At 44.1% G+C, this 23,519-nt stretch overlaps 1 protein-coding gene across 3 annotated transcripts in view; it reads left to right on the top strand.

Moving 5' to 3' along the window:
- Positions 1-23,519, top strand: part of BCR (BCR activator of RhoGEF and GTPase) — a 71,958-nt gene that overhangs the window by 22,426 nt on the left and 26,013 nt on the right. For all 3 annotated transcript variants that reach the window (XM_073674109.1, XM_073674121.1, XM_073674114.1), the window contains exons 2-10: positions 11,057-11,223; positions 13,887-13,991; positions 14,101-14,286; positions 15,397-15,504; positions 19,506-19,566; positions 19,767-19,819; positions 21,410-21,550; positions 23,001-23,122; positions 23,205-23,373. In XM_073674109.1, the coding sequence (XP_073530210.1) occupies positions 11,057-11,223; positions 13,887-13,991; positions 14,101-14,286; positions 15,397-15,504; positions 19,506-19,566; positions 19,767-19,819; positions 21,410-21,550; positions 23,001-23,122; positions 23,205-23,373 (1,112 nt within the window). The remainder of the gene's footprint in view (positions 1-11,056; positions 11,224-13,886; positions 13,992-14,100; positions 14,287-15,396; positions 15,505-19,505; positions 19,567-19,766; positions 19,820-21,409; positions 21,551-23,000; positions 23,123-23,204; positions 23,374-23,519) is intronic.

A 23,519-nucleotide genomic window follows, 5' to 3' on the forward strand; every position in this document is an offset into this window, starting at 1 on the left:
AGCAGGAGGCCGCACGGTGCCATCTATACTCAGCAGGAGGCCGCACGGTGCCATCTATACACAGCAGGGGGCCGCGCGGCGCCATCTATACACAGCAGGGGGCCGCGCGGCGCCATCTATACACAGCAGGGGGCCGCGCGGCGCCATCTATACACAGCAGGGGGCCGCGCGGCGCCATCTATACACAGCAGGGGGCCGCACGGCGCCATCTATACACAGCAGGGGGCCGCACGGCACCATCTATACACAGCAGGGGGCCGCACGGCGCCATCTACACACAGCATGGGACCGCACGGCGCCATCTATACACAGCATGGGGCCGCACGGCGCCATCTATACACAGCAGGAGGCCGCACGGCGCCATCTATACACAGCAGGGGGCCGCACGGCGCCATCTATACACAGCAGGAGGCCGCACGGCGCCATCTATACACAGCGGGAGGCCGCACGGCGCCCCCCCAGAGACAGCAGGAGGCCGCACGGCGCCATCTATACTCAGCAGGAGGCCACATGTAGCCATCTATACACAGCAGGAGGCCGCACGGCGCCATCTATACACAGCGGGAGGCCGCACGGCGCCCACCCCCAGAGACAGCAGGAGGCCTCACGGTGCCATCTATACTCAGCAGGAGGCCGCACGGTGCCATCTATACTCAGCAGGAGGCCGCACGGTGCCATCTATACTCAGCAGGAGGCCGCACGGTGCCATCTATACACAGCAGGAGGCCGCACGTAGCCATCTATACACAGCAGGAGGCCGCACGTAGCCATCTATACACAGCAGGAGGCCGCACGGTGCCATCTATACACAGCAGGAGGCCGCACGGTGCCATCTATACACAGCAGGAGGCCGCGTGGCGCCATCTATACACAGCGGGGGGCCGCACGGCGCCATCTATACACAGGGGGGGCCGCACGGCGCCATCTATACACAGCAGGAGGGCGCACGGCGCCTTCCATAGTGGGAGGCCGCACGGCGCCCCCCCCCCCCAGAGACAGCAGGAGGCCGCACGGCGCCAACTATACTCAGCAGGAGGAAGCACGCATGCAGTCACGCACACACACAAACATATACAGACATATACATACACGCATAAACACATTTGAAACACAAAAATACATATAAACAGACATCACACAATGACGTCACAGCTAGGAGACACGGCCGCTCACAGGGAAGTTAACTGCTGCAGTGCTGGCCCGGCCGATTGAAGAAGTAGCGGTGGCCGCTGCTGGGGGAGCGGTCCGGGGGCCCCCCTCCCGCCACTGCTACCGGTATGTGCCGCGGCGGCCCGCACATATAATGAGGGCAATCCGGCATTAGACACCCCGCCCGGAGCCGCCGGCCCCCTGCAGACTCGGGGCCCTGGGCGGTAGCCCGGATTGCCCTCATTATAATCCGCCTATGCCTAGTAGCACCCCCTTTTACAAGTATCACGGCTTGTAAACTCTTTTTGTAGCCAGACAAGAGTCTTTCATTTCTTGTTTGAGGGATTTTCATCCATTCCTCCTTGGAAAATCCTTCCAGTTCTTTGAGATTCCTGGGTCGTCTTGCATGCACTGCTTTTGCGGTTTAGCCACAGATTTTCAATGATGTTCAGATCAGGGAACTGTGAGGGCCATTGTAAAACCTTCAGCTTGCTCCTTTTTGAGGTAGTCTATTGTGGATTTTGACATGTGTTTAGGATCATTATCGATTTGTAGAAGCCATCCTCTTTTCAACTTCAGTTTTTTTACAGATGGTGTTATGAAGAATTTGTTGAAATTTCATTGAATCCATTCTTCCCTCTACCAGTGAAATGTTCCCCATGCCATTGGCTGCAACATAACCCCAAAGCATGATTGATCCACCCCCATGCTTAATGGTTGGCAAGATGTTCCTTTCCTGAAATTCTGTGCCCTTTTTTCTCCGCACATAGCTTTGATCATTGTGGCCAAAGAGTTCTATTTCAGCCTCATCAGTCCACAGGCTTTGTTTCCAAAATGCGTCAGGCTTGTTTAGATATTCTTTTGTGTACTTCTGACGCTGAATTTTATGGTGATCACGCAGGAGAGGTTTTCTTCTGATGACTCTTTCATGAAGGTCATATATGTGCAGTTGTCTCTGGAGTTGTGGTACATTGCTCTACTGTTCAGAGTCTGCTAAGTCTTTCTGAGGGTCTTTTGCAGTCAGCGGGTCCACTACTTTTACATCAATGTCTGATTGGCCTGGGTCCCACACTCGGCACCCCCGTCTATCAGCTGTTATTGGTACCAGCGGCGGCCGGAAGTGCTTACTTGCGGAGCTTGGCCGTCTAGCTGTATTGGCCGCCGCTGGCCTCCCATTCAATTCAATGGTAGGCGGATGTGTAGTACCCCGCGGCGGCCACTACAGCTAGACTGCAAAGCTCGGCAAGTAAGTACTTCCGGTCGGCGGCCGCCGGCACCGAAAACAGCTGATCGGCAGGGGTGCCGGGAGTGGGATCAGACATTGATGCTCTATCTTACGGATGGGGCATCAATGTAAAAGTAGTGGACAACTTTTTTTAAGGTCTGAAACCTTGGCCACAGTTATCTAAGCACACAAATCTCCAAGGGTGCCCAAGCTTTTGTATCGGCCTATATTACAGTGGGGAACATAAGTATTTGATACATTGCCGATTTTGCAAGTTTTCCCACCTACAAAGAATGGAGAGGTCTGTAATTTATATTGTAGGTACACTTCAACTGTGAGAGACCGAATATAAAAAAAAAAAAAAAAAAATCAAGAAAATCACATTTTATGATGTTTAAATAGCATTTTATTGCATGAAATAAGTATTTGATACAATAGAAAAGCAGAACGTAATAGAATCATTGAATGGTAGAGTTGGAAGGGACCTCCTGGGTCATCTGGTCCAACCCCCTGCTCAAAGCAGGATTCACTAGATCATCTCAGACAGATGTCTGTCCAGCCTCTGTTTGAAGACGTCCATTGAAGGGGAACTCACCACCTCTCGTGGCAGCCTGTTCCACTCATTAATCACCCTAACTGTCAAAAAGTTTTTTATAATATCTAATCTGTGTCTCCTCCCATTTAGTTTCATCCCATTGCTTCTAGTCTTTCCTTGTGCAAATGAGAATAAAGATGATCCTTCTACAATGTGACAGCCCTTGAGATATTTGTAGACAGCTATTAAGTCTCCTCTCAGTCTTCTTTTTTGCAAGCTAAACTTTCCCAAATCCTGTAACCGTTCCTCATAGGACATGGTTTGCAGACCAGTCACCATTCTGGTCGCTCTTCTCTGAACTTGCTCCAGTTTGTCTATGTCTTTTTTAAAATGTGGTGCCCAAAACTGTACACAGTATTCCAGATGAGGTCTGACCAAAGAGGAGTAAAGACCGATAATGACTTCACGTGATCTAGACTGTATGCTTCTGTTAATACATCCCAGAATTGTATTTGCCTTTTTTGCTGCTGCATCACACTGTTGACTCATGTTCAGTCTATGATCTATTAGTATACCTAAGTCTTTTTCACATGTACTGTTGCTTAGCTCTATTCCTCCCATTCTGTATATGCTTTTTTCATTTTTATTGCCCAGATGTAGTACTTTGCATTTTTCCCTGTTAAAAACCATTCTGTTGGTTGCTGCCCACTGCTCCAGTTTATTTAGGTCTTTTTGAATCCTCTCTCTCTCTTCTCTAGTATTAGCTATCCCTCCTAGCTTTGTGTCATCAGCAAATTTAATCAGTTTACCCTCAATTCCTTCATCTAAATCATTGATAAAGATGTTGAACAATACAGGTCCCAGGACGGAGCCCTGTGGTACCCCACTTGAGACATTCATCCAGCTGGATGTGAAGCCATTTACAACCACCCTTTGAGTCCGATCACTAAGCCAGTTATGAATCCACCTAACAGTTGCCTGGTCCATTGCATACTTGGTCATTTTTTCAATAAGGATGGTGTGAGATACTTTGTCAAATGCTTTGCTGAAGTCAAGATATACTATATCTACAGCATTTCCCTGACCCACCCAGTCAGTGATTCTGTCATAGAAGGAAATTAAGTTAGTCTGACATGACTTGTTAGTTACAAACCCATGCTGACTCTGGTTAATCACTTCATTCTTATCCATGTACTTACATACATGTTTAATAATTTGTTCAAAGATCTTTCCTGGTATAGAAGTCAGACTCACCGGCCTATAGTTCCCTGGGTCCACCTTCTTCCCCTTTTTGAAGATAGGAACAACATTTGCTCTTCTCCAGTCTTCTGGGACTTCTGTTCTCCAAGAATTTTCAAAGATTATGGAGAGTGGTTCTAAAATTTCTTCTACGATCTCCTTCAGTACTCTGGGGTGTAATTCATCTGGACCTGGAGACTTGAACTCATTTATGTTAGCTAAATATTCCCTCACAATCTTTCTGTTTACAGATAACTTGGATTCCTCTATTCCTTTAAAAGGACAGTGAAGATCAGTTGATGTTACATTTTCTTTCTGAGAGAAAACAGATGCAAAATAGGAATTAAAAAGTTCGGCCTTCTCAACATCCTTTCTTACCATTTCTCCATTTTCATCCTGTAAAAATCCTATAGCATCTTTGACGGCACCATCGACGTAGCCAGTTGTTCACCTGTAGAATCTTATTCCACCTCATTGTTCCATGGCCATCCACTGGGAGGATGGATGAGAAGACCACCTGCGCTCCCAATTCTTTCACTTTCTTGCCTAAGTCTTTAAAGTCACTGCAGATGGTTTCCAGGTCCTTTCCTGCGGTGTCATTTGTCCCCACATGTATTAGCAGGAATGGGTAGTGATCTGTAGGTCTGAAGAGTCTTGATATCCTGTCAGACACATCTTTAATTTTTGCTCCTGGAAGACAGCACATTTCTCTTGAGGTTATGTCTGGTCTGCAGATAGCGGCCTCTGTTCCTCTTAACAGGGAATCCCCCATGACCACCACTCTCCTTTTTTTCTTCACAATATTCTTCTTTCTCCATCCAGGAGGATTCTGAGGGCTTACAAGGTTATTCATTGCTGGCAAAGTCTTATTTTGCTGTATTTCTTCATGGTTCTCCTGCGTGAGAGCCTGGTACTGGTTCCTGAGCAGTATGGGTGCTGACTGCCTCTCGATCCTCCTGCTTCTGTGGGTCACATGCTTCCATTCCTCTGTTTCATCAGGTGCAGTTCGAATTTCTTCTCTTACTGAATCATGAAGAGATAATTCTGCTCTAAGAACTCTTCACCTTCCTTAATGATTTTCAAGGTAGTTAAACTCTCTTCTAGATTTCGCAACTTTTCCTCCAACAGGGACACAAGCTTGCATTTCTTGCATGTGAAGTTTGGCTTTTCCACTGGCAAGTCTGTGAACATGTAGCAGGATATGCAGCTCACCAAATGGCTCCTGGACTCTTCCATGTTGTTATTGTTAATGTTCTGAAAACAGTGAAAAGAGCTTTAAAAAAAAGCCTCAAAATGCGCGCGCCGGTAGGCGCGCGGTTTACCGATGTCCTCTTTTCAGCTCCAACAGCCAAAATCCAGTGTTCTTTGAGCTCGCGGAGACTCTTCACTTACCCCAAAATGCAGTGGGAATATGCAAATTATCTCCTCAGGACTCCTCCCCTGGTTTACCGATGTCCTCTTTTCAGCTCCAACAGCCAAAATCCAGTGTTCTTTGAGCTCGCGGAGACTCTTCACTTACCCCAAAATGCAGTGGGAATATGCAAATTATCTCCTCAGGACTCCTCCCCTGGTTTACCGATGTCCTCTTTTCAGCTCCAACAGCCAAAATCCAGTGTTCTTTGAGCTCGCGGAGACTCTTCACTTACCCCAAAATGCAGTGGGAATATGCAAATTATCTCCTCAGGACTCCTCCCCTGGTTTACCGATGTCCTCTTTTCAGCTCCAACAGCCAAAATCCAGTGTTCTTTGAGCTCGCAGAGACTCTTCACTTACCCCAAAATGCAGTGGGAATATGCAAATTATCTCCTCAGGACTCCTCCCCTGGTTTACCGATGTCCTCTTTTCAGCTCCAATAGCCAAAATCCAGTGTTCTTTGAGCTCGCGGAGACTCTTCACTTACCCCAAAATGCAGTGGGAATATGCAAATTATCTCCTCAGGACTCCTCCCCTGGTTTACCGATGTCCTCTTTTCAGCTCCAACAGCCAAAATCCAGTGTTCTTTGAGCTCGCGGAGACTCTTCACTTACCCCAAAATGCAGTGGGAATATGCAAATTATCTCCTCAGGACTCCTCCCCTGGTTTACCGATGTCCTCTTTTCAGCTCCAACAGCCAAAATCCAGTGTTCTTTGAGCTCGCGGAGACTCTTCACTTACCCCAAAATGCAGTGGGAATATGCAAATTATCTCCTCAGGACTCCTCCCCTGGTTTACCGATGTCCTCTTTTCAGCTCCAACAGCCAAAATCCAGTGTTCTTTGAGCTCGCGGAGACTCTTCACTTACCCCAAAATGCAGTGGGAATATGCAAATTATCTCCTCAGGACTCCTCCCCTGGTTTACCGATGTCCTCTTTTCAGCTCCAACAGCCAAAATCCAGTGTTCTTTGAGCTCGCAGAGACTCTTCACTTACCCCAAAATGCAGTGGGAATATGCAAATTATCTCCTCATGACTCCTCCCCTGGTTTACCGATGTCCTCTTTTCAGCTCCAACAGCCAAAATCCAGTGTTCTTTGAGCTCGCGGAGACTCTTCACTTACCCCAAAATGCAGTGGGAATATGCAAATTATCTCCTCAGGACTCCTCCCCTGGTTTACCGATGTCCTCTTTTCAGCTCCAACAGCCAAAATCCAGTGTTCTTTGAGCTCGCGGAGACTCTTCACTTACCCCAAAATGCAGTGGGAATATGCAAATTATCTCCTCAGGACTCCTCCCCTGGTTTACCGATGTCCTCTTTTCAGCTCCAACAGCCAAAATCCAGTGTTCTTTGAGCTCGCGGAGACTCTTCACTTACCCCAAAATGCAGTGGGAATATGCAAATTATCTCCTCAGGACTCCTCCCCTGGTTTACCGATGTCCTCTTTTCAGCTCCAACAGCCAAAATCCAGTGTTCTTTGAGCTCGCGGAGACTCTTCACTTACCCCAAAATGCAGTGGGAATATGCAAATTATCTCCTCAGGACTCCTCCCCTGGTTTACCGATGTCCTCTTTTCAGCTCCAACAGCCAAAATCCAGTGTTCTTTGAGCTCGCGGAGACTCTTCACTTACCCCAAAATGCAGTGGGAATATGCAAATTATCTCCTCAGGACTCCTCCCCTGGTTTACCGATGTCCTCTTTTCAGCTCCAACAGCCAAAATCCAGTGTTCTTTGAGCTCGCGGAGACTCTTCACTTACCCCAAAATGCAGTGGGAATATGCAAATTATCTCCTCAGGACTCCTCCCCTGGTTTACCGATGTCCTCTTTTCAGCTCCAACAGCCAAAATCCAGTGTTCTTTGAGCTCGCGGAGACTCTTCACTTACCCCAAAATGCAGTGGGAATATGCAAATTATCTCCTCAGGACTCCTCCCCTGGTTTACCGATGTCCTCTTTTCAGCTCCAACAGCCAAAATCCAGTGTTCTTTGAGCTCGCGGAGACTCTTCACTTACCCCAAAATGCAGTGGGAATATGCAAATTATCTCCTCAGGACTCCTCCCCTGGTTTACCGATGTCCTCTTTTCAGCTCCAACAGCCAAAATCCAGTGTTCTTTGAGCTCGCGGAGACTCTTCACTTACCCCAAAATGCAGTGGGAATATGCAAATTATCTCCTCAGGACTCCTCCCCTGGTTTACCGATGTCCTCTTTTCAGCTCCAACAGCCAAAATCCAGTGTTCTTTGAGCTCGCGGAGACTCTTCACTTACCCCAAAATGCAGTGGGAATATGCAAATTATCTCCTCAGGACTCCTCCCCTGGTTTACCGATGTCCTCTTTTCAGCTCCAACAGCCAAAATCCAGTGTTCTTTGAGCTCGCGGAGACTCTTCACTTACCCCAAAATGCAGTGGGAATATGCAAATTATCTCCTCAGGACTCCTCCCCTGGTTTAATATTTGATATAGAAACCTTTGTTTGCAATTACAGAGGTCAGACATTTCCTTGACCAAGTTTGAACACACTACAGCAGAGATTTTGGCCCACACCTCCATACAGATCTTCTACAGATCTTTCAGGCTTCGGGGCTGTCATTGGGCAACATTGAGTTTCAGCTCCCTCCAAAGATATTCTATTGGGTTCAGGTCTGGAGACTGGTTAGGCCACTTCAGGACCTTAACATGCTTCTTACGGAGCCACTCCTTAGCTGTTCTGGCTGTGTGTTTCGGGTCATTGTCATGTTGGAAGACCCAGTCACGACCCATCTTCAATGCTCTTACTGAGGGAAAGAGGTTGTTCACCAAAATCTTACAATATATGACCCCGTCCATCCTCCCTTCAATACGGTGCAGTCTTTCTGTCCCCTTTGCAGAAAAGCACCTCCAAAGTATGACATTTCCCCCACCATGCTTCACTGTTGGGACGGTGTTCTTGGGGTTGTACTCATCCTTCTTCTTCCTCCAAACACGGTGAGTGGAGTTGATACCAAAAAGTTCTATTTTGGTCTCATCAGACCACATGACCTACTCCCATGCCTCCTCTGGATCATCAAGATGGTCATTGGTGAGCTTCAAATGGGCCTGGACATGTGCTGGCATGAGCAGGAGGACCTTGCGTGCCCTGCAGGATTTTAATCCATGACGGCGTAGTGTGTTACTAATGGTAATGTTTGAGACTGGTCCCAGCTCTTTTCAGGTCATTGACCAGGTTCTCCTGTGTAGTTCTGGGCTGATTACTGATCTTTCTTAGAATCATCCTTAACCCACGAGGTGGGTTTTTGCATGGAGCCCCAGACAGAGGAAGATTGACAGTCATCTTGTATTTCTTCCATTTTCTAATAATTACGCCAACAGTTGTTGCCTGCTCACAAAGCTGCTTGGCTATTGTACTGTAGCCCATTCCAGCCTAGTGCAGGTCTACAATTTTGCCCCTGGTGTCCTTAGACAGCTCTTTGGTCTTGGCCATGGTGGAGTGGTTGAGTGTGTGGATCTTTTATACAGGTAACCAGTTCAAACCGGTGCAATTAATTCAGGTAATGAGTGCAGAGTAGGAGGGCTTCTGAAAGAAAAACTAACAGGTCTGTGAGAGACATAGTTCTTGCTGGTGATTTCATGCAATAAAATGCAATTTAATTATTTAAAAATCACACAATGTAAGTTTCTGATCTTTATTTTTAGATTCTGTCTCTCACAGTTGAAGTGTACCTATAATAAAAATGCTTTGCACACTCTTGGCATTCTCTTGATATATATAATATTGGAAATGTGACATCTTTAATTTTAGGCCTCTTAGAGATAATTTCATCTTCAACTAGCTTAACTGTTTATAATAACAGTAATTCTGACCAGGGGTGCCAAAACTTTCACATGCAGATATATATACTGTAGATAGATATTATAAATCTAATGTGGATATGCCATAAATGTACGAGATGGGAATACCCTTTAACTTTTCACTTCATTGGGTTTCCATGTTTCATATTTGCTGCAGAATTTCAGTTTCAGAACTGTAAAGTATAAGTGAATGTTATTTTGACCAAAAATCTACTTAATTACCGAGTAAAAGATTCACAGTCCTTTTTAGACTTGCTGCAGAAGTTCAGAAATGTGCCATCCCCTATTTGTTGTGGATTTGGGCGGCAGATTTAATTTATGGACAAATTGGTTGAAATCTGCTAGAAACTGTAGTTAAATCTAAAATTGTTGCGGATTTCTAGGCTTGTTCAAAAGTATGATAAAGATGTGTGTGTAAGCCCAGCCATATATACTATAATATGGAAATGGATAGATAGATCTATCTTGCGGGTACGCTGAGATTTCTGTGCGGATTTTCCCCATAGACTTGTATTAGATGAGGAAAATCCACAGGTAAAAAAATTCACATGTGTTTTTAGTGTATTTCTGCAGCGGAAAATCATCAAAAACGCATGTAATTCGCATATGACTATATCAATAAAGTTTTGTCAAAGCCAAATACCAGGAAGTATCACAAATAACGGCCTTTTATTTAAAGCATAACATGCCAAAGAGACAAAAAACGCAGTGTTAAAAGCACATGTTAGGCTATGTGCCCACGTTGCGGACCTGAAGCATATTTTTTACGCTTCTCCCTGGCGGGAAAATCGCATGCGGATATTACATGCGGTTTTCCCGCCAGGTAGAAGCGTTTGTGAGGCGTCTTTGCATGCATTTCCGCATGCGGGTTATCAAGCACTTCTCCAAGCATCACTTGGAAAAGTGCTTGACAACTTGTTCAGAATGGTAAAAATTAAAAAAATAAACTTTATACTCACCTTCTGATGCATTCTCTGCCCCGTCCGGAGTCTTGAGCGGCTCACGCTGTTGTGTGCAGGACCTGCGGTGACGTCATTGAGTCATGTGGTGGGTCACATGACTCGATGACGTGGCAGGTCCTTCAGACAACAGCGCGACGGAGGGAAAACATCAGAAGATAAGTATAAACTTTATTTTATTCTTTTTTTTACAGGTTCTTTGGTACCCAGGTCTGGATGAGAGTCTCCTCTCATCCAGACTTGGGTACCATCCGCACATTGATTCCGCTGCGCTTCCGCAAAATTAATGAACATGCTGCGGATTTTTGACCGCAGCATATACGCTGCGGAAAAATCCCCAGCATGGGCATTGACATTGCGGAATGCCATTGGGGACCATGGGGTGCGGATATACATGCGTTTTTCAAGCGTTTACGCTGCGGAAATTCCGCAGCATATACGCTTGAAAAACGCTACGTGGGCACACAGCCTTAAAAAAAACACACGCAAAAACGCAAGTAACCCAATTTAAATGATGGGTGCAGAAATTCGGCCCCATCAAAAACTCACCGAAGGCTCAACGTAGGAACGTAGCCTTACAGTACTGCAAAGAGTAAGCTACTCCTGTTTTCAGAAGAATAATGTATTTTTCTATCATTTAACTCCATGCCAATGCCCTAGTGACATACTCTATTTCATGCTGGCTATTTTTGTGGTTTCTCTCCTTTTAGATGGGTCACTTTGCAGGACACCCCCTGGCGGGACAGAAGAGCAAAGGACACAGCATGAACTTATGCCATATATTGATGATTCCCCCAGCTCCTCTCCTCAGCTCAGTGCTAAGAGCCACAGCAGCAGAGATACCCTTTCCTCTGCATCTTTGGATTCCAGTAAATCGGTGAGTAGTATTGATAGGACCAGATATTTATAAGCCTGATTAAAATCTTGCTTGTATTATGTCACCAATGACTTACTGACCGCCAAATCCAAGCGACACTACTGTCCTCTTCCTCCTGGACCTGTCCTCTGGTTTTGACACTGTGGACCATTCCCAATTACTACAGACTCTCTCATATCTTGGCATCACAGACTCGACCCTATCCTGGATCTCGTCATACCTAACAGACCGGACATTCAGCGTCTCCCATTCACACACCACCTCCTCACCTCGCCCCGTATCTGTCTGTGTCCCGCAAGGTTCAGTCCTAGGGCCTTTGTTCTTCTCCATTTACACCTTCGGCCTGGGACAGCTCATAGTCTCACGGCTTCCAGTATCACCTCTATGCTGATGACACACAGATCTACCTCTCTGGACCTGATATCACCTCCCTTCTAACCAAAATCCCACAATGTCCGTCCGCTATTTCATCGTTCCTCTCTGCTAGATTTATAAAACTTAACATGGACAAAACAGAATTCATCATCTTTCCCTCATCTCACTAACCCCCCCCCCCCCACGGACCTATCCATTGAAGTAAATGGCTGCTCATTCTCCCCAGTCTCGCAAGCTTGCTGCCTCGGGGTAACACTAGACGATTATCTATCCTTCAAACCACACATCCAAGCCCTTTCCACTTCCTGCCAACTCCAACTCAAAAAATATTTCCTGGATCCGTATATTCCTTAATAGAGAGTCTGCAAAAACCCTAGTCCATGCCCTCATCATCTCCTACCTCGACTACTGCAACCTCCTACTCTGTGGCCTCCCTTCTAACACTCTCGCACCCCTCCAATCTATCCTAAATTCTGCTGCCCAACTATTCCCCCTGCCCCCCCCCCCCCCCCCCGCTATTCCCCCGCCCGCTTCTCCTCTTTGTCAATCCCTGCACTGGCGCCCCATTACCCAGAGACTCCAGTTCAAAACCCTAACCATGGCATAAAAAGCCATCCACAACCTGTCTCCTCCATACATCTGTGACCTAGTATCCCTGTAATTACCTACACGCGACCTTCAATCCTCACAATAGCTCCTTCTCTACTCCCCTCTTATATCCTATTCCCACAATCGCATACAAGATTTCTCCCGTGCATCCTCCCTACTCTGGAACTCTCTACCCCAACATATCAGACTCTCACCTACAGTGGAAATTTTTTAAAGGAACCTGAAGACCTACCTGTTCCGACAAGCATACAACCTACAGTAACCATCATTCCACCATACCGCTGCACGACCAGCTCTACCCTCACCTACTGTATCCTCACCCATCCATTGTAGACTGTGAGCCCTTGCGGGCAGGGTCCTCTCCTCCTGTACCAGAAGGTGACTACTATTGTCGGAGTATTGTGCTTGTTTTTTAGTATGTATACCCCTTTTAACATGTAAAGTGCCATGGAATAAATGGCGCTACAATAATGTCTGTTTATGACACTTCTATTGCACAGATGCACACCTTGGGCAACATGCAGGACTGGGGTCTTAAGTAGTATTCTACAAAACCACATGGCCATTAACAAAAAGCAGACCATTAGCAATTAAATTCTAATAACTCAGTAGAAAGTTGCTGTGACTTTTAAGAAGTGGCTGTTTGTCACCTGCACTTCGGACTGTCACTAGCTGCGCAACAAACACCTAATGGACCCTTGGCTATATACCACATGTGGTCACCCTCAGCTTTACCCGAGGAAAACAGCTGGTCATTGCAGTATTCTAGAGCCTGCCCAATGACTACCAGCTGATCGCAGCTTGTCCTCATTTAGAGTAGGGGTTGTTCAGGGAGACCTGCTCAAATAGCCTAATTCTTCTATGGAGAAGTAACCACAGACAGTAAATCGTGGTTGAATCTCAGGGAACCACACAGGCTGACGGCAAATTTGGACGTCCATAAAACACTATCCGTGTATGGACTTTTCTGCATGGACTGGCTGCAGGTCTCCTGACCCGAACTAGACAGCCTCATAGATATATACTAGGCTGCTGAGTTCAGGTCAGCAGACCCACGACCAGTCCGTGCATCACGGTCCATACTTGGACCATGTTTCACGAATGTCTGAATTCATCCTGAGCTATGTCTATTCTAAAAATCTCTATCAAGATCTTCTAAAACTTTAGTTAAATGACTGGATCAAGTGGCTGTTAGCCAAATACCATGAGACATTTTCACTGTTGCTGAGATATCTTCTTAGTCTCTGACAGAGGGATGTTGGGGGGAGGGTGACTCCTTCAGAGGTATTAACCCTCAACTGGTGAGGTGGGGTTTTTGTCACGCAACTGGTGATGTGGGGTTTCCTATACCCCAGTGTTTAGAAATCTCTTATTTTTACAGAAAATGCAAAGATCACGTTTGTTTTAATCGTTTTCTTATTGGCGATTGATTACACATGAGTATAGCAAATTTTTGACACCCACAAATGGATGGAAGCTAGTGAGACACGTATCCTCATACCAGCATTTTTCAATGAATGGCAGCCAAACAAAAATTCCATGTGGTGTGGCAAACCCCACCTCACCCGTTGAGGGTTAAGTGCTCCTGATCTCCAGAAGACCTTCATGGCTCCACATACGCAGTCCATCTCCCAGTCTGATATGATGTTTACCTTTGATGGTTCCTCTCTGTTTTATAGAATGAGTTGGATCTGGAGAAAGGCCTGGAGATGAGGAAATGGGTCCTGTCAGCAATTTTAGCTAGTGAAGAAACATACCTGAGTCATCTGGAAGCCTTGCTGTTGGTAAGTGTATAGATATTACTGTGCTTTTCATTTCATCACCAAGTCATTTATATGAGTATCCAAAGTTTTTTTTTTTTTTTTTTTTTTTTTTTACCATTTTGTCTTGTAGCCAATGAAACCTCTTAAAGCAGCAGCAACAACTTCACAGCCTGTTTTGACCATCCAGCAGATAGAAATTATTTTCTTCAAGGTTCCAGAGTTGTATGAGATCCACAAGGAATTTTATGATGCCTTGTTCCCTCGAGTCCAAAAATGGAGTCATCAGCAACGAGTTGGGGATCTTTTCCAAAAACTGGTCAGTGAAGGTTCTCCAACATAATTTAGTGTTTACAAGTCCTGTTGGTTTTCCTGTGAAGGAAATATTTTTCAATAAATGTTTTTTGAAAATATTTGTTTGAAAATATTCTGACGTTAAAAAAGGCCTTTGGTGCTGGGTATGTGCCCTGTGTTCCCCATCGTTTGTTACAAAGAAGGGGTTGATGACATTGCTGAGTATATATGTCAGGGCTCTGTTGTCTGATATCCCGGGACCAGGGGCTCCTTTCCTGTACCTAGCGCTAGGGGTGCCCTAGCTATCCCTGCTTCCCAGATTACTTGTCATGGTGAAGATCCCGGGGTCACGTACCTTTCTGAGCTCCTGAATCTTCCCTTAGTCTGTTCCCTCCCCCACCCAGGGGATTGGGGAATAGAAATGTATGACAATACACAAACCAGACTTACAAGGGAATACATAGAGGGATAAAAGAAAATACTAATCACACAAATAAGCACTCACAAACAACAGAGCGGAAAACTGGGGAGTGAAGGAAGGAAAAAAAAAAATAAGAGTGGATGAGGATTTGCACACAACCGTATAACCATGCAACAGTCTTTAGTTAAACACTCCAAACGCCTCCTCAAACAACCAACTCCTCCAGCTACTGAACCAGTCAGCATGAAACTAAACCTGGAAAGCCATGATAGCCAGAGGCGAGTATATATAACCGGGGGGAGTGGCCAACACTGAACAGCTGAGACCATTAATGCTGGAAAGCACTAGAAACTCTCAACTGAACAGTTTAACCGCTGCGCTGCTAGCAGAAACCTGCACCGTTTAATATGATGGTGAAGTGTCGCGGTAAACCCGTGACAATAAAGTTTTTGGAATCTAGCAACCTATATCATAGGACTGTATATGTCTGCAATCTCATTGATGAATGAGTGAATCCCTGTTACACTTAATAAATCTATCCTTACTTTGTACTCGAGAAGAGTTAAGTTTTATGGTATTATATCAAGTTGGTGAGTACTAATTTGCCATTTTTTCCAATTATATAACTATTTACCTTTGCTATTTTCACTCTGCACCTTTTTTTTAAATTATTTTTCACCTTTTTAATTCTTTCCTCGCTCTTTCCATGTACAGGCCAGCCAGCTGGGTGTGTATCGCGCCTTTGTTGACAACTATGAGGTTGCTATGGAAACGGCAGAGAAATGTTGTCAAGCTAACGCTCAGTTTGCTGAAATTTCCGAGGTGAGAAGAGCATTCGTCCCTTCATGCTTAAAATAAAGTGTGCAACATAAGAAAAAAATAATTTTAGTGAATTCATGATTCCTTGATAATGCAGAAAACTATTCTCTGTTACCATCTGCTATAGTTTTAAAGGGGTTTTTCTATAATTGCCATTTATCACCTCCTGGCAGGATAGGTGATTGATGTCTGATCATTGTGGGGGCAACTACAGTACTAGAACCACCACCACTTGCTAGAACGGGGGTGTCGAGCACGGCCTGTCCACGTCATTGCACGATTGCAGAGAGAAGGAGTTTGAATGGGGCAGTTCTCGATTTTTCACTTCCTTTAAAACTCCTCCTTAGGCCTCCTTCACACGTCCTGGTGATTCCTGTACAGGAAAAAACAGTACTAGCGAGATCCGTGGTCCATATGCCATCTATAAGTCCATATGTGACGTCCGTGTGACACGTACCGGCTCCTGGGAAAAGCAGTACAGTTCACGCTGATCCCAGGTGCCGGCTGCTGAAGGCAACTCTCATCATGTCCCCTATTCGCGATGAGAACAGCACGAGCAGGAGACAATAATGGGAGTTGTATTCAGCCCCCGCTGAGTACAGCCAGTGTAAGATGAAGAATTAAATTAAAAAAATGGTGTGGGCTACTGCGTCATTTTCATAACCAGCAGAGGGAAAGCCGACCACTGGGGGCTGATATTGCTAGCCAGGGAAGGAGCCATTAACTATAATATGTTCCCTGGCTATTGATAACAGCCCACAGCTGTTTGATTAGCACTTACTGGCTAGATAACGGGGACCCCAGAAAAAAATTGATGTAGGGTCCCCCTATAAAATCTACCCATCAAAGGCTAAACAGACAGCTGCCGGCTGATTATAATAGCAAGGGAAGGGGCCATGGATCCTGGCCCCCTCCAAGGCTAATAAAATCAGCCCTCAGCGTCCCCATAAATTATTAATTAATTAATAAGATGCGCCAAATTTGCCACTTAGCTTCAGCTCTTCCCACTTGCCCTGGTGCAGTGGCAAATGGGGTAATAGGGTTGGGGTTCATGTCAGCCTTGTATTGGCAGCTGGCAGGAAGTCCAGGGGTTAGTAATGGAGCTACGTCTATAAAACACCCCCATTACTAACCCCATAGTAATAGTTTGTAAATTATCACACAGCCTGACAAAAATCCTTAATTTGAAATAAAAGTCCACAACCTGTTTGACACATTTATTTAAAAATAAAAAACACATTATACTCCCCTAACACCTAATCCCAGAATCCCATTGTCCCCTGTAAAAAACAACAAAAAAACAAAACAAAACTGAAAATAAAAAAACAACCATATCCCTCACCTGTTTGAAGTTGAAAGAACCCATAGTGTCCCACGCCGTAATCAATCTGTGCGACATGTGCTCTTCAGCATGAACAGTGGCATGAGCCGACCGCTCATGCTGAAGAGCAGGTGAGAATGACTCGCTGAAGCGAGAGCGGGCCCAAGAACTGCGGTGACCTCAGTGAGTTTCTCACGGTGTTGCGCTGGGCACACTGAGTTTATGGTGAACTGTGTGAGCTCAGCGCAACACCGTGAGAAATGATGAGCGCTGCTTCCAGCAGCTGGCACGGGGGATCAGCGCGAACTGCACCGCTGATTCCCAGGTGCCGGTACGTGTCACACTGATGACACACAGATGTGATTTTGTGTGTGTTGCACAAAAAAACTGAAATGTCTGCGGGTTTTTTACACTGACACACAATCCGAGTGAAAAACCTGACATGTGCGCACACCCATTAAAAAACGGACCGCATATGGACATACAAAGCGGACATGTGAAGGAGGCCTTACTGTGAAATAAGGGAGAATTGAGGGGTTCTGAAATCCGCCCCCCCTCCATTTTATTGATCGGTCAGGATCCCATTGGTGGGGACCTCTAGTGATGAGACTTTTATGATATATACAGTACAGACCAAAAGTTTGGACACACCTTCTCATTTAAAGATTTTTCTGTATTTACATGACTATGAAAATTGTACATTCACACTAAAGGCATCAAAACTATGAATTAACACATGTGGAATTATATACTTAACAAAAAAGTGTGAAACAACTGAAAATATGTCTTATATTCTAGGTTCTTCAAAGTAGCCACCTTTTGCTTTGATGACTGCTTTGCACACTCTTGGCATTCTCTTGATGAGCTTCAAGAGGTAGTCACCGGAAATGGTCTTCCAACAATCTTGAAGGAGTTCCCAGAGATGCTTAGCACTTGTTGGCCCTTTTGCCTTCACTCTGCGGTCCAGCTCACCCCAAACCATCTCGATTGGGTTCAGGTCTGGTGACTGTGGAGGCCAGGTCATCTGGCGTAGCACCCCATCACTCTCCTTCTTGGTCAAATAGCTCTTACACCGCCTGGAGGTGTGTTTGGGGGGGGGGGTCATTGTCCTGTTGAAAAATAAATTATGGTCCAACTAAACGCAAACCGGATGGAATAGCATGCCGCTGCAAGATGCTGTGGTAGCCATGCTGGTTCAGTATGCCTTCAATTTTGAATAAATCCCCAACAGTGTCACCAGCAAAGCAACCCCACACCATCACACTGCCTCCTCCATGCGTCACGGTGGGAACCAGGCATGTAGAGTCCATCCGTTCACCTTTTCTGCGTCGCACAAAGACACGGTGGTTGGAACCAAAGATCTCAAATTCGGACTCATCAGACCAAAGCACAGATTTCCACTGGTCTAATGTTCATTCCTTGTGTTCTCTAGCCAAAACAAGTCTCTTCTGCTTGTTGCCAGTCCTTAGCAGTGGTTTCCTAGCAGCTATTTTACCATGAGGGCCTGCTGCACAAAGTCTCCTCTTAACAGTTGTTGAAGAGATGTGTCTGCTGCTAGAACTCTGTGTGGCATTGACCTGGTCTCTAATCTGAGCTGCTGTTAACCTGCTATTTCTGAGGCTGGTGACTCGGATAAACTTATCCTCAGAAGCAGAGGTGACTCTTGGTCTTCCTTTTCTGGGGCGGTCCTCATGTGAGCCAGTTTCTTTGTAGCGCTTGATGGTTTTTGCAACTGCAATTGGGGACACTTTCAAAGTTTTCCCAATTTTTTGGACTGACTGACCTTCATTTCTTAAAGTAATGATGGCCACTCGTTTTTCTTTACTTAGCTGCTTTTTTCTTGCCATAATACAAATTCTAACAGTCTATTCAGTAGGACTATCAGCTGTATATCCACCAGACTTCTGCACAACACAACTGATGGTCCCAACCCCATTTATAAGGCAAGAAATCCCACTTATTAAACCTGACAGGGCACACCTGTGAAGTGAAAACCATTTCCGGTGACTACCTCTTGAAGCTCATCAAGAGAATGCCAAGAGTGTGCAAAGCAGTCATCAAAGCAAAAGGTGGCTACTTTGAAGAACCTAGAATATAAGACATATTTTCAGTTGTTTCACACTTTTTTGTTAAGTATATAATTCCACATGTGTTAATTCATAGTTTTGATGCCTTCAGTGTGAATGTACAATTTTCATAGTCATGAAAATACAGAAATTTCTTAAAATGAGAAGGTGTGTCCAAACTTTTGGTCTGTACTGTATATACAATATTATTGATAAATGTCCATTGTTTGAAAGCTCTTTTAAGATAAAACAACCACATCTTTACATGTAGTTGACTATCTTGAATTAAATTCTTCTTTCGCACTTTGCAAGAATTGTATTTACTTGTGACCATCCTTTGATGTTATTGATTTTTCTTATAAATCAACTGATTTATTTTGGAGTCTTATTAGGCTGCAGAATGCATACTGGATTTCCATTGGACTACTTATGAACTTAAAGACTACTTCTGGTTTTGTGTGCAATCAAGTATAGATAAACGTTAATCTCCCATGTTCTTTTGGCTTACATTTGTTCTTAATTTATCCATATACAAAGACTGTCGGTAGTTATTAAATCTAAGATGAAATTTGACTGAAATGAAAATAACATGAATATCCTGGAATTTTTGCTTCTAGAATTTAAGAGCCAGGAGCACACGTGAGTCCAAAGAGCAGCCGGCTAAAACCTCCCTGGAGGGTGAGTGAATGCACTTCTAAAGGGTTAGGGATGGGCTGGTTGGCATTGTTGGGGCAGGACATTTTATGATCTTCAGAAACTTGCTTATAATGGCCAAATTGGTGTTGACGGGAATACTGGAATATTGGAGTCCTGGGTGTGTCATCCTGTTTTATGCTGTAATGGTAAAATGTGCCACCCTGTCTGTTCTTTGTCTGTAGCTCTGCTCTATAAGCCAGTGGATCGTGTGACACGCAGTACACTTGTTCTACATGTGAGTGATTTTATATTATATGTGACTATATTTTATGTAGTCAAACGCCAATCATTATACAATTTTACAGTGATGTTCCCCCAATAGTTCAGCTGTGGCTTTTGATTTAAAGAGGACCTTTCACCATGTTGAACTAGACTCACAATATAATAATGGCTGTAGAGAGGAATAAAACATTTATTTGTGTTTATTTGCATCTACTTTATGAAGATATTAGCAATCAAAGTATTTAGCCCCTAATGAGTTAAATTTTGGTTAAAAGGGAATCAATCAACAGGTTTTACTATGGAATCTGAGAGTAGCATGATACAGGGGCCTAGACCCTCATTCCAGCGATTGTATCATTTCCTGGACTGCTTGGTGTAGTTATAAGATAAAATCCCTGTTTCTCAGCTGTAAGTGTAGCAGTGCTCAGAATGCTGAGCTGTGTATAACCCCACCCACACCACTGATTGGCAGCTTCATGTGTACACTGTGCTTTGTCGTCAAACTGTCAGTCAGTGGTGAGGGCAGGATTATACAGATTCTCTGGAATGCCTGGCACGCCACACCTAGTCTGGCAGTGATAACCTTCTGCTGGTAAAACACTGATTGTATTCAAATTACATCAAGCTGCTGATAAAGTGACATATCGCTGTAATCAGGCTCTCTGCCTCGGCATTATGTTGCTCTCAGATTAAATACTAAAAAGTCTGCTTACAGATTCTCTTTAAGTCCAAGTGCATGCTAGCAGTTTTCATTGGGGACGTGTACTTCTTCCCCCTGTATGATGCTGATAATACTAATGCTGATAATAATAAGGAGGCAGCAACGCTCAAAGGAAAGAACACCCCCTCCATAGCTTAGAGCAGGTTTCTCCGTGTGAGAGATGTAATGATACAGCTCTGATATCCTTGTTTAATCACCTGCATGAGTCAGTGTGTGGGGATGGGCAGTGCAGCTGAGTTTAGCTGTGTTACATTACAAACCCTTCTATCAGTGCTCATCCTTTCAAAGCACAGTCACCTTTGCTGTACCCCCCCCTCCCTCTGCTACACTGCCTGTTCAGAGCTGAGAGCTCAAAGTGTTCATATCACACTTCTGTCTGCTGTTCTCAGCAGGTTTATAATGTTACATAGCTAAATTCAGCTGTGCTACCCCTTCCCCTACACTGACTCAAGCAAGAGGTTAGACAAAGATCAGGCTGTCTGCCATTATAAATCTCACACATTGAGAAACCTACTCTGGTCGGGGCATGTTCTTTTTATCCCATGAGTGTTGCTGCCTGCTTTAGATTGGTCAGCATCATACAGGCGAAAGAAATATACGACCCCAGTGAAAACTGTTTGATAACACCCACTTGAACTTAACAAAAATGAACTCATTAGATGAAAAATTCTTTGATTGCTAATATCCCATAACAGGAAAGTGAAATAAAAAAAATAAATGTATTCTACTCTGCAGCCACTATTACATCCTGCATCCAGTTTAACATGAAAGAATGTGTAAAGCCCTGATTTTTATTTATTCACATAAATTCCAGCCTACAATGTAGAGTTAGATGACACAAATAAATACTTTGTGATTGCTGAATCATTTTAATGCTTGTAGGACTTACTGAAGCATACACCAATTGGGCATCCAGACTACCCCCTACTTCAAGATGCACTTCGAATTTCCCAAAACTTCTTATCTAGCATCAATGAGGAGATCACACCACGTCGGCAGTCAATGACTGTTCAAAAAGGAGAGGTAAGTGGCCACTGTAGAGGGCTGAGTATTAAGATTTGGAAATTACTTTCTCCACACATTTATATAGCATTCACATATTGGCTTTTAACCCCATTGGGACCATCCGATTTTTCATTTTTACACTTTCATTTTCTTCTTTCCCTTCTTCCGACAGCCATAACTTTGATATTTTTCCGTCAATATATCTGAGCTGTACGAGGGATTGTTTTTTTGTGGGACGAGTAGAAGTTTTGAATTACATTATTCATTTTACTATATAATGTACTAAACATTGAGAATAATATTCCAAGAGAGAGGAAATTGTGAAAAAAATGAAATTTTTGGCTTTTATTTTCATTAAAGCAGTCTTGTTTTTGTCATTTTTATCCTTTGCCTTCTCTCAATAATATCATTTTCAGTTACAATCTCTGGGCACCTTTACTTCTTTTTCGGTTTTTTACTTTTTGCTCCAGACCAATAAAGTTTCCATGATATAGTTACCTAGAGATTTTGTGCGCTAGTTGACGTTAAAACTATCCTGAACTTCACTGTAGACACAAATAAGCAGAAATCTATTTCCTGACATGGCTGATGATATTCTTGACCCATGTTATAATACTGGCCCTATTGACTGATGTTGGCATCATTGTATCATATAGGATAAACATAAATTCTGGAGCAATTTACTGTTTATTAGGTAGTAACATAGTTTTTAAGGTTGAAGGAAGACTAAGTCCATTTAGTTCAATCCATAGCCTAACATGTTGATCCAGAGGAAGGCAAAAAAAAACCATGTGGCAAACACTAAGCTCCACATTGGGGAAAAAAATTCCTTCCCGACTCCATACGACAATCAGACTAGTTCCCTTGATCAACGCCCTATCAAGGAATCTAGTATATACTATATAACCTGTAATATTATACTTTTGAAGAAAGGCATCCAGGCCCTTCTTAAATTTTAATAGTGAATTACTCATTACAACATCATGCGGGAGAGAGTTCCATAGTCTCACTGCTCTTACAGTAAAGAATCCGCGTCTGATTATGATTAAACCTTCTTTTCTCCAGACGCAGAAGATGCCCCCTTGTCCCCATCTCAGGCCTCAGAGTAAAAAGATCAGTAGAAAGGTCTTTGTACTGTCCCTTTATATACTTGTACATAGTAATAAGATCACCCCTAAGCCTTCGTTTTTCCAGACTAAATAACCCCAAGTGTAATAACCTGTCTTGGTATTGCAGACCCCCCAGTCCTCTAATAACCTTGGTCGCTCTTCTCTGCACCCTCTCTAGTTCAGCTATGTCTTTCTTATACACCGGAGACCAGAACTGTACACTGTATTCTAAGTGTGGTCGCACTAGTGACATGTATAGAGGTGAAATTATGTTCTATTACGGACTTAGATGGCAGATAAATTGATGTTTTGTTTTGTTTTTTTCTATTAATGTGTTTTCCTATTTTCTTCTTCAATAGCATCGACAGCTTTTGAAGGACAGTTTCATGGTAGAGCTGGTGGAAGGAGCTCGAAAGCTGCGTCATGTCTTTCTTTTCACTGATCTTCTTCTTTGTGCAAAGTTAAAGAAGCAGTTAGGAGGGTATGAGTCTATTGTTGGTTAAAATATGGTCTATTCAGAAAAGTGACAATGTCTAATAATTTTAATATTTCTAAATACTCAGGAAAAGTCAACAGTATGACTGTAAGTGGTACATTCCTCTTGCGGATCTGTCATTCCAACCTCTGGATGAATCAGAAACTGCAATCAACATTCCCCTTATACAAGACGATGAGCTGGAAACTATCAAAGTTAAAATTTCACAGCTGAAAAGCGATATCCAAAGGGAAAGGGTATGTCTTATTTACCTTTAAGGCCACGGCCCCACTATCCGTATTCGGTCAGTATTTTTCCTCAGGAGTGGGAGCCAAAACCAGGAGTGGGTGATAAATGCAGAATTGGTGACTTGTTTCTATTATACCTTTTCTCTGATTGTTCC

The sequence above is a fragment of the Phyllobates terribilis genome, unplaced genomic scaffold, assembly GCF_046119375.1.
Source record: "Phyllobates terribilis strain yellow unplaced genomic scaffold, ASM4611937v1 Scaffold_1__5_contigs__length_1240528914, whole genome shotgun sequence".
Lineage (NCBI taxonomy): Eukaryota > Metazoa > Chordata > Amphibia > Anura > Dendrobatidae > Phyllobates > Phyllobates terribilis.